This window comes from Brassica oleracea, chromosome C4 (genome assembly GCF_000695525.1).
Source record: "Brassica oleracea var. oleracea cultivar TO1000 chromosome C4, BOL, whole genome shotgun sequence".
In the NCBI taxonomy this organism is placed as follows: Eukaryota; Viridiplantae; Streptophyta; class Magnoliopsida; order Brassicales; family Brassicaceae; genus Brassica; species Brassica oleracea.
In genome coordinates this window covers 32,249,129-32,259,731 of record NC_027751.1, presented here as the reverse complement: position 1 = coordinate 32,259,731, position 10,603 = coordinate 32,249,129, and the positions used below count along the sequence as shown (strand labels likewise).

The 10,603-nt window shown below is 40.3% G+C and overlaps 2 protein-coding genes across 2 annotated transcripts in view; one reads left to right on the top strand and one right to left on the bottom strand.

The window, feature by feature from the left end:
• Positions 1–8,548: 8,548 nt before the first annotated feature.
• Positions 8,549–9,103, bottom strand: LOC106338684. Its single transcript, XM_013777605.1, has one exon. The coding sequence runs from the start codon at positions 9,101–9,103 to the stop codon at positions 8,549–8,551; it is 555 nt and encodes a 184-aa protein (XP_013633059.1).
• Positions 9,104–9,557: 454 nt separating this feature from the next.
• The window catches only part of LOC106338683 (ubiquitin-like), a 2,389-nt gene continuing 1,343 nt past the window's right edge, over positions 9,558–10,603 (top strand). The window contains exons 1-4 of the mRNA XM_013777604.1: positions 9,558–9,728; positions 9,799–9,885; positions 9,974–10,076; positions 10,480–10,597. Of these exons, the coding sequence (XP_013633058.1) occupies positions 9,626–9,728; positions 9,799–9,885; positions 9,974–10,076; positions 10,480–10,597 (411 nt within the window). The 5' untranslated portion in view covers positions 9,558–9,625. The remainder of the gene's footprint in view (positions 9,729–9,798; positions 9,886–9,973; positions 10,077–10,479; positions 10,598–10,603) is intronic.

The window sequence follows — 10,603 nt, the reverse complement described above, 5'->3', positions numbered from 1 at the left end:
GAATCCTTGTGCATCAAATGGCATATACAGAAAAGTACTCAAGAGATTCAACATGGCCGAGTCTCACCCATTATCTAGCCCCATGGTCGTGAGGTCCCTCGGCCTGGACACTGATCCGTTCCGTCCTAAGATGGACGATAAAGATGTCTTTGGTCCCAAAGTGTCATATCTCAGTGCCATAGGAGCTTTAATGTACCTGGCTAGTCACACGACCAGATATATGTATTGTCTAGATTAAGCTCTTGTCCAACCCAAAGGCACTGGAACGGGATTAAACATGTTATTCGTTACCTGCATGGAACGAAAGACTTGGGTTTATTTTATAATAACCAAAACAAAGAAGGTTTAGTTGCTTTTGCTGATGCAGGTTATCTTTCGGATCCACACAATGCTCGATCACATACATGCTATGTTTTCACACATGGTGGAACGGCCATATCATGACGTTCCATGAAGCAGACGATCGCGGCCACATCTTCAAACCATTCGGAGATCTTGGCTGTTCATGAGGCCAACCGCGAGTTGTTCAGAACAGGGGGAGTAATACGTGTTGTACTCTTTTTCCTTCACCATGGTTTTGTCCCACTGGGTTTTCCAGGTAAGGTTTTAATGAGGCAACATCTAAAGCGTATTACAATCCCTGTATGGTTATGACATCCAAGGGAGAGTGTTATAAATCATATTGTGGATGTCCATAACCGGCCCGGTTCATAACCGGCCCAATGCTATAGAGAGAGAGATTCGACCGTGAGGAGAGAGAGAGAGAGAGAGAGAGAGAGAATCGGCATCTTTCCTTTTCCTTATTAGATTATGATTTGTACTTTTTCCATATTTGTATTTCATTTCTTTAGTCTTTCCATTATTCTATGACGGTGTAATTCCCTATATATAAAGGGCTCCTTATGTTTATGAATAATACAGAAACATAGATTCTATTCTCTAGTTTCACAACAGATATATGTATTCTTCTCGGCCTGGTATTTGTTGTTTAGCCAGCAAGTCAGCACATGAGTTAGATCCCCGGTTTGTCCAAACGTGTTGTATGGTCTCGAACCTTTGCTCTCATTTCCATATATCGCGTAGCCAGTTTAAGACGTCAATATTTTTCGTTTTCCTTGTAACCAGATTGATGACATTTGCATTATCTCCTTCAAAGATAACTTTTGTGTGTCCTTGGCTCCAACAAACCATCATAGCACCAAGTAAAGCTTGTAGTTCACTCTCGAGGGCATTATGTGGCTTTCTTGTCTTGAATTGCCCTGCTCCCTTAAAGAGACCCATGCTATCTCTAACCAGCCATCCAGCTTGTACTGGTGTGTTTATGTTGAAGAATTATCCGTCATAATTGCATTTAACCAATCCCAGATCAGGTCTCTTCCAGTTATGTCGTTGATGAGTTGGTGTCCTCTGTGGTTGTCCTATCTGATCTGCATCAAGATATTGTTGTGCTTCCAGCCATTATTTTGTATAGTAGTATGCGGCTTGAAGAGAATGTCGCCAATGAGTTAACTTCTGTTGGAGCACCATTTTGTTTCTACATTTCCATATGCGCCAGAGTATCCACCAGGGTAATTGTTTGAGTTGGTTTGGTATTGCAGAGTCCTGATGGAGTAGGAGACCTAATTTATCTTCCCCCTAATTTATCTTCTAGCGTGCCTTGCGACTGAAGCAAACCACTATTTGAATAACCCGATGCTCTCCAGATGTTTTGAGCATAGATACAATCGAAGAAAAGGTGTTCTGCTGTTTCTTCCTGATAGCAGTGAGGGCATTTCACAGAATTTGTTACATGACGCCGTTGAAGATTTCTCCCAAGAGGTAGGGATATAGTAATCATCTTCGAAAGGAAATGTTTTATTTTTGGTGCTGTAAGAAGATTCCAGATGAGTTGTTTGAGTTGTACATCACCTGGTGGAGGAGTGATATGTTGATTACTCGGAGTATGTGTTGCAAGCCAGTATCCTGATTTGACGGTATAATCCACCGTTTTCTTGTAGTGTTAGACTAGTTGATCAGCTTCAGATGATGAACACAACTTAATGGCAAGTATTTCTTCAGCATCATCATGGTTCATTGTATTGCGAGCTAGTTCCTCATTCCATTCCTTTTGATCTTGACGTATAAAATCTGAGACCTTGATGTTTCCAGTTTGATCAGAGAATGGTGCCGGTGGCCTAGGAGGTGTAGTTGGTAACCAATGATCATTCCAAGTATCAATCATGTTGCCACTACCAATAACAAAACGAACTCCTTTTTTTATTAAGTCTCTCCCGTGTAGTAATGATTTCCAAATATAGGAGCTCTGTTTTGTTTCTCGTGCAGTAAGAATAGAAGATGATGGGATACACCAAACTTGCTTCCCAAGTAAGGCATCATTGAATTTTTCAATGTCTCTGAATCCCATTCCTCCTTCTTTTTTTTGGTAGACTCATTCTATCACAAGCAAACCAATGCATTCCTTTACAGCCATCATTCTTTCCCCACCAGAACTTTGCCAAGATATTATTAATATCATCACAGACATTCTTCGGCAATTTGAAATTATTCATAGGGTATACCGGTGTCCCCGAAGCCACAGATTTGAAGAGTACTTGTTTACCACCTGTAGATAGAAATTTATTTTGCCATCCTTGTGTTTTTGCTTTGACTTTTTCAGTGACATACTTCAGTATCTCAGCTTTCTTCCTTCCAAATTGCTCAGGGATACCAAGATATTTTCCTCCACCACCTTCATTGTGTATACCTAAGAGGCATCTCATCTGTGTTTTAACTTGATCTTTAACCCGACTGCCAAAGGTTATTGAAGATTTGTATAGGTTAACTGCTTGACCGGAAACCTTCTCATACTGATGCAGAATCTGTTTGATAGCCCTACCATTTTTGGATTTGCTAATGGGAAGAATAATGGGAAGAATAATGAATCATCAGCAAATAGAAGATGGTTAATCGAAGGACTATGTTAATTGATTTTAATTCCCTGAATCTTCCTCTTCGTTGCAGCTCTAGTCATCATATATGAGAGAACTTCAGCACATATAATAAATAGATACATTGATAATGGATCTCCTTGCCGTATACCTCTCTTCGGTTTGACATATCCTTTTGGGGAGCCATTTATAAATATTGAGAAGCTCACAGATGATACACATATCATAATCCAACTGATCCATTTTTCACAGAATCCCATTCTTCTCATTGTTTCTTCCAAGAAGCTCCACTCAAGTCGATCATAAGCCTTTGTGATGTCAGTTTTCAGCGCCATATAGGATTTAGATTGCCGCTTTTTGACCTTGAGAGAATGATAAACTTCATGAGCAATGATAGTGTTGTCAGATATTATTCTTCCAGGTATAAAGGCTGTCTGATTTTCTGCAATGATGTTAGTCAAATGTCTCTTGAGCCGCATCACCAATATCTTAGAGATGATTTTATAGCTGACATTACAGAGGGTTATGGGGCAAAATTCAGACATGGTAGTTGGTGGTCTGACTTTAGGAATTAGGCAGATGTTGGTATGATTATGGTTCTGGTTTAGATATCCACCCTCGAAGAATTGTTGCACCTCTTTGAGGATGCTCTCATTAATGTCTCCCCAAAAAGTATGATAGAATGCTGCAGAAAACCCATCAAGACCAGGAGCTTTGTGACTACCTATAACAAAAACTGCATCTTTAATCTCATCCATAGAGACTTGTCTTGTAAGGTCATCATTAATATCAATAGTAACCCGGGGAATGAAGTCATCAAACATATCACCAAACTCCATTCTGTTTTGCTGATGAGATCCAAATTGTAGTTTGAAATATTCCTCTGCAATCTCTGCTATCTCAGCATCACTATGCTTTATGCTTTATGTTGCCTTCTGAGTCTTGTAGTGAGTTGATTCTGTTCCGGATTCGTCTTCCCTTTGTTATAGAATGAAAATACTTTGTATATCTATCTCCTGCTTTGAGCCAAGGGTTTCAACTCTTTCTTTTCCAAAAATACTCTTCATCCACATATGCCTGTTGTAGCTCTCCGTGAAGTCTCTTTCTTTCTGCCAGAGGGTATCCATTAGTGCATGCTTCATCTAGTTGGTTACGTAGCATGACTATTTTCTCACGTGAGTTACATTGATGTTCTCGTTTCCATTTAGCAATGTGTGATCTATTGTGTTGTAGTTTCGTCAGTAAAGAGCTTTGTCCTAGTCCCGCTGGTCTGTTCCATTGTCTTGTAACTGATTGTCTGAAGCCCTCCTGTGATTTGAGTCGGTCATCATATATAAATTTCTTGTGGCGTTCATCTGGTTTCCCTTCAAAGAATGTTATAAGTGGTATGTGGTCAGATTCACCAAGTTCCAAGAAGTGAGTTTCTGATGAAGGAAACTGATCATGCCATTCTATATTCCCCATTGTACGGTCTAGACAGCTTGTCACATAATGAATTACCCTCTGACCTGCCCAAGAATATCTGTTTCCAACAGTCTTAACATCTGAGAAGTTGCATGTTCTAATCATTTGTCGGAAGTCATAGAAACTACTTTCTGATCTCACATTTCCACGCGTCTTTTCTCCATTGTGTAACAGTTCATTAAAGTCACCCATAATGAACCATTTACCACTTATATTAATAGCAGTACGTTCTATCCTTTTCCAAAGTATAGATTTACGTTGACGATCAGGGAACCCATACACAAAAGACAAGTAGAAACTGATTCCATTAAAAACCATTGTACAATCTAGAAGATTAGGAGACTGATACTATACTGATAAATCTACTTCTTGCTTCGAAAAGATAACTAAACCACCACTTAAACCATTAGGTGGGACTGTTACATAGAAAGGAAAACCAAGCTCGCAACCCAAATCTCTGATGTAGTCATCACCTTGCTTTGTTTCTGATAGACATATTATGTCCAAGAGATATTTGTTGTATATCTCTTTTAGGCGTCGAACCGTCGAGTCTGTACCAATCCCTCGATAGTCCCAACAGACTACTCTCATGGTTGATATCTTGCATATTTCCATTGTTTTATTCATTCACCCATGTGCATTTTGATCATATAGACTAGGATTTAGCCATGTTTAGGTTGCATTTTGCATACATGAGTCTTTATCAGGTATTGGAGTACCACATGGAGTTCTTGGAGACATTTGGATGCATTTGGAGCTCAAAAGAGGTGATAAAGGTGATCATTGGACGAGCAGTGCATGGGAGTGACCTCACAGGAGCGACACCGTGAAGTCGCTGTGACACCCTTTCAGAGCGACTTGGCCAGAGCGACACCCCGATGTCGCTCGCGTTTTCATCGCTCGGAGGCACGAGAGCGACCGACGTTCCGCAGCGACACCATAAGGTCGCTCAAGCTGGAAGCGACGTGACCAGAGCGACACAGCCAGGTAGCTCGCGAAGAGTGACCCAGAGCGACGTCTCGCAGCGACCCCTCCAGGTCACTCCCGAAGCCTGGAGCGACCTCTCGAAGCGACTACTGGAGGTCGCTGCGCGCCTTTTGTTTGCTCGACTTCATGTTTACTCAAGGGTCTTTTTGTCATTTCATTATGAATGTTTTTACTTTCTAAACCTAAGTTTAAGTATCTTGTGTAAGCCAGGAGAGGCAGATTATTTTTTATCAAAAGAAAACCACCAAAACCTCTTGGAAAGTTCATCTCATTGAATCAATTGATCATTTTGTTATTGCAATTCTGTTGTTTTCATTATCTATTATCTGTATTACTCTACATGATTAATCTGAAATCCAATAGAGGAATCATGAAGAGTAGTGAGTAATCCATTCTTGAATTCATGGGTTAGAGAGATTAAGGGTGATTAGGCTAGATCTAGGATGTTATAGTGTAGATTAGGCCTGGGCATTCGGATCTTCGGGTCGGGTTCGGGTCGGTTCCTTTCGGGTCCGGGTCTTTCGGGTCTAGAAAATTTATACCCAATAGGTACTTGAGAGGATTTCGGTTCGGGTTCGGGTCGGTTCCTAACGGGTCCGGGTCGGTTCGGGTCTAAAAATAAAAAACCTGCAAAAGAACCTGTTATTTTCGCAGAAGTGTTTCCATGCTAAACCTTCTACCCAAGCTAATGGCAGTTCTCCCAAGACCATCATCTCATTAGAAGCTTCCCTGAACACTGATTCAGAAACCTTGCAGATCATAAGACTGTCATCATCACCATCTTGACCTTGCTTATTGAACTTATTTGCAGCTTGCCATAATTTGTAACCCTTACACGCAAAATTCAAATGCTTCTTCATATTTGATGTTCCTGATTTGCTTGGACAAATCATCTCCTTCCCACAATGGTGACACTTAGCTTTGTCATTGTCTTTTTGCAGCCTCGCGAAGTGATTCCAAACCCAAGATCTTGTTTTCTTTCCTGATTTTGAAGTACTTCCACCATCAGCTTCTTTGCGTTTACGAGAACTTGGAGTCCTAATTTCATCATGACTTTCATCAGAATCACTATCTTCAACATGCATTGGTTCATCTTCATCCCTTCCAACTGGATTCTCACAAGAAGCCATCTATATTAAAGAAAAAAACAGAATTAAAAAAATGAAAGTTTGAAACCACACATACTAAATTAAACAATATTCAAACGTATGATCTGTTTTGCTTAAACTTTGATAAAGAATTATATTCGCAAGTCACAAAGCAACAAAACAAAAGTCAAGTCACAAAGCAAAGCAACAAAACAAAAGACAATTCGCAAAGAATTATATGATTCAAAATCAAGTTGAACAATGAACAAAAGTCAAATCACAAAACAACAAAACAAAACTAAAAAATCAAAAGAATCAAACAAACGTAACTTAGTCATCAAGTGAATCATCGAGCAAGACAAAAACGAAACGAAACGAAACCATTATCAAAAATAAAAAAGTGGAGACTACCACAGAATTAAGAAACTTGGGTTTAGATTAAGGAATTACCACAGAATTATTTTGAGAAGTCTCAGAAAGTGGAGAAGAAAAAATTAGATGAGTATGATTTAGGTCTTCCAGTTTTATTGATAAGTTTTTTTCTGTTTTGTTCAAGATTGAAGGCTGTTTGGGGGAGTGGAAACGACTGCAGGAGCTGAGGAGATACCGAGGTTTGAGACAAAACATTAAGTGACGTTCTGTAACTTGAAGTCTTGAAGCACGCCTATTTGTGTTTTTTCGGTTCCATTAATACCCGTTCGGGTATCGGGTCTTACCCGGATCCGAACCTGTACCCACGGGTCTGTGAATAAAATATCCAGCAGGTTAATTTACACATACTTGTACCTGTACCTGGACCTGTGATTTCGGGTCGGTTCCGGTTCGGGTTTTCGGGTCCAGGTTAAAATGCCCAGGCCTAGTGTAGATCATTCTTATTCTTTGCTAATAGAGTATTCATAATGCATTTTCTGAGTTGGCCTCTCAAAAGTTGATCTTTAGGCATTTCCCACCCACAAGGTGTTTGATGAAATGCTTGAGACAACTCTCCTAAGCTTTTAACATACTTTACCAAAGACATTTGTTGTTAAAGGTGTTAAGATAGCCAATAGACTTGTTAGTAATGATTGCTTTCATATTATTCAACCAAAGACATTTGATGTTTGAAATATGTTAGTAAATGAACATTCATCTAGACATAGAGTTTGTTTAAGATTGTGTCTAAGCTTAAGGTTGATAGTTTGATTGATCATTTGCCATCCTTAGTTCAAAACTTGATCACCCAAGGTCTAATTCCTATACTCATGAGTTCTCTTTTATCATATTTATTGTTTTATTGTTCTGTTCTTGCATTCTATTGTTAGTAGTAGTTTAAAACCATCCAAATTATCGGTTGCACTTAGATTAAGTACGTACTTACATTCTCGGTGCTTTGAAATCCCTTAGAATTGGTTCGACAATCTTTTATACTACATCATTTGTCTTAGAATCCTTGAAAACTCCTAACATCAATGGTGGAGGAGGTGGTTGTGGGCCAACCGCGCCTCTCATCTTTCTGGTCTGATCATCACCTTCTTCATTCTCAGGATCATCTTGCTCTGTCTCTCTCTGTTTCTTCACTCGGGTTGTCTCACTTTGTTCACCTCGCTCCATCTGGGAGAATTTCTTTTTGTTTCATGTTGCCTCCTGCATCCAAGCTTTACGCTTCAAGAACTCACGTCCATCAGGTCGTGGAACAAACGACTGGTAAGCATACATTTCATCCATATTCAGTTCGTCTGAATACATAGCACACCTCGATTCTCCAGACCACAGTTCATCAACTTCTACCTCATCGTCCATGTCGGCATTGATGTCCTCATGTTCTTCATCATGGATATGTTGGTCCCCAATAGGACCCTCAGCATGTTCTTCATTGATCTGATCATCATGAATTTCTTCAATATGAACACCCTGGTTCTGTGGTGGTGAGTTTGCTGGCTCCTGATCGTCATTATCATCATCACCTTCATCAGGTCCTTCTTCTGGTCCTCCGTTTTGTATCAGACATCTCTCTGAGTCGTGTGTTAACATGCCACAGGTTTCACAGAAGCCTATGAGCCTTTCATGGAACAATCTGAGTAGAGTGTTTTCACCCGGAGTGAACTAGAAGTTGCGTTGAAATCGGAGGGGTTGATTGATGTCCCAGTTGAGACGGATCCTTACAAAGTTAATCCTTCCACCCACTTTTTCATTGTAGTCAATTTGGATGTATTGACCCATGGCACGTGCTAAGAAGACAATCACCTCCCGGTTCATGAACTGGAACGAAATCCCTCTCACTTGAATCCAAAATGGAATGAAGTTCAAGAGATTCATATCCATTAGTGGTTTCCATCGTTGTAAGACAATCATGCGGTCACCGTAAGCCCATGGTCCACGCCTGAGTACTGACTCCATTGCTTCCTCTGAAGGAAACACAAACTGAAAACGTCGGCCTTCTACAGCACGTCCTCGTACTAGATCGTCGAGACCCCATACTCTTGGCATTGTTGAGATGATTGAGCGTACGTTTTGACGGCGCGGTATTGTTGCACGGCCCACCAGTATGAAGCGGTTATCTTCGGCGGCTCGATGAACAACCTCTAGAGGTAAGGCAACCGGTGCCTCTTCACTTCCAAGGGAGATATCTCGCATGGCACGCCTTATGTTATCAGCCATTTGCGTTGGATTATCGTAAACTCTCAAAGGATAATATAAGATTTTTGCTATGAAATTGAGGAAATAACGTACTGAGATAGAAATTCTCAGAAATCTTATATAGAGGTTTTGTAGATTGAAAACCGTTTTGTCATCACGTTGAGAAGTTATGCCCAACATAGAAGAAGTGGGGAACATGGGGGTTACAACGCGTGAGAACACCTATTTTGCCATCATTATCATCAACATCATCCCAAATTATGGGGAGAATTATCAGTATGCGAAACCATCTTCGTATCGCCAAAAAATCGCCATAGTAATCGTTTTTTCTCTCTAGAGCTATTCCTCTATCTTTTTTAAGTCGTTAATTTTGCATCATAGTCGCATTTAAAAGCCTTTGTTTATAAATTTTCTCTTGGGCTTTTAGACAGAACATGGCCCAGCCCAATAATAAACAAAACCCTAGAAATGAAAGGGCATAAAAGCCGCCTCCTTCTGTTAAGCTAACTCGCGGAAGGAAGGAAAGAAGAGACGAACAGAAAGATGCAGATCTTCGTGAAAACCCTAACCGGAAAGACAATCACCCTCGAGGTCGAGTCCTCCGACACCATCGACAATGTCAAGGCCAAGATCCAAGACAAAGAAGGTAACCCACTCTTCCCCTACTTCACTCTCTATTCTCCTCTTCATATATACTTAACCAGATCTCTTAACAGGAATCCCTCCGGATCAGCAGAGGTTGATCTTCGCCGGAAAGCAGCTCGAAGATGGCCGTACTTTGGCTGACTACAACATCCAGAAAGGTTACAACTTTTATCAAATCTTTGTCCTAGTTATGTTGTGACTCTCTTGTCTGAATAAAAATCACGTTATGCTGTCTGTTGTTTACAGAGTCAACGCTTCATCTTGTGTTGAGGCTTAGGGGAGGTATCATCGAGCCTTCTTTGATGGCCTTGGCGCGTAAGTACAACCAGGACAAGATGATTTGCCGCAAGTAAGCTTCCAAGTCTTTTGTCACTTCCATGTTAGTTTGTTCTGGGAATTAACTTAGCTTCTCTAGCAAGTTACAATGCGTGCGAGGTTATAAATGTTCCCTATATCAAAACATCCCATTCTCCAAACTTTGTCAGCTGGTCAAATTTCTCATCTTTCCAGATGATTTTCTTGAATGGTACATTTATGAAAATGATCAGATAGACAGAATCAAAATGTTCATTGCAGTGTACTAATATGTTCAACATGTCTGTGGTCTGTTTTCTTATAATATGTTTCAATGTCGTGTGTTTTCTTTGAGGAGGTTGTGTAGTAGATGGTGTTTAGTTGTGATTTCGTTAAATTTAAATGGTTACAATGTTTAGCTGGCATTGCTTCTAATGTTATATCATATTTGCATTTAGGTGCTATGCTCGTCTTCACCCAAGGGCTGTGAACTGCAGGAAGAAGAAGTGTGGCCATAGCAACCAGGTTGGACTTAGTTACTATATTTTCTTCAATTTGTACCTTCTCTATTTATCTGTGGAC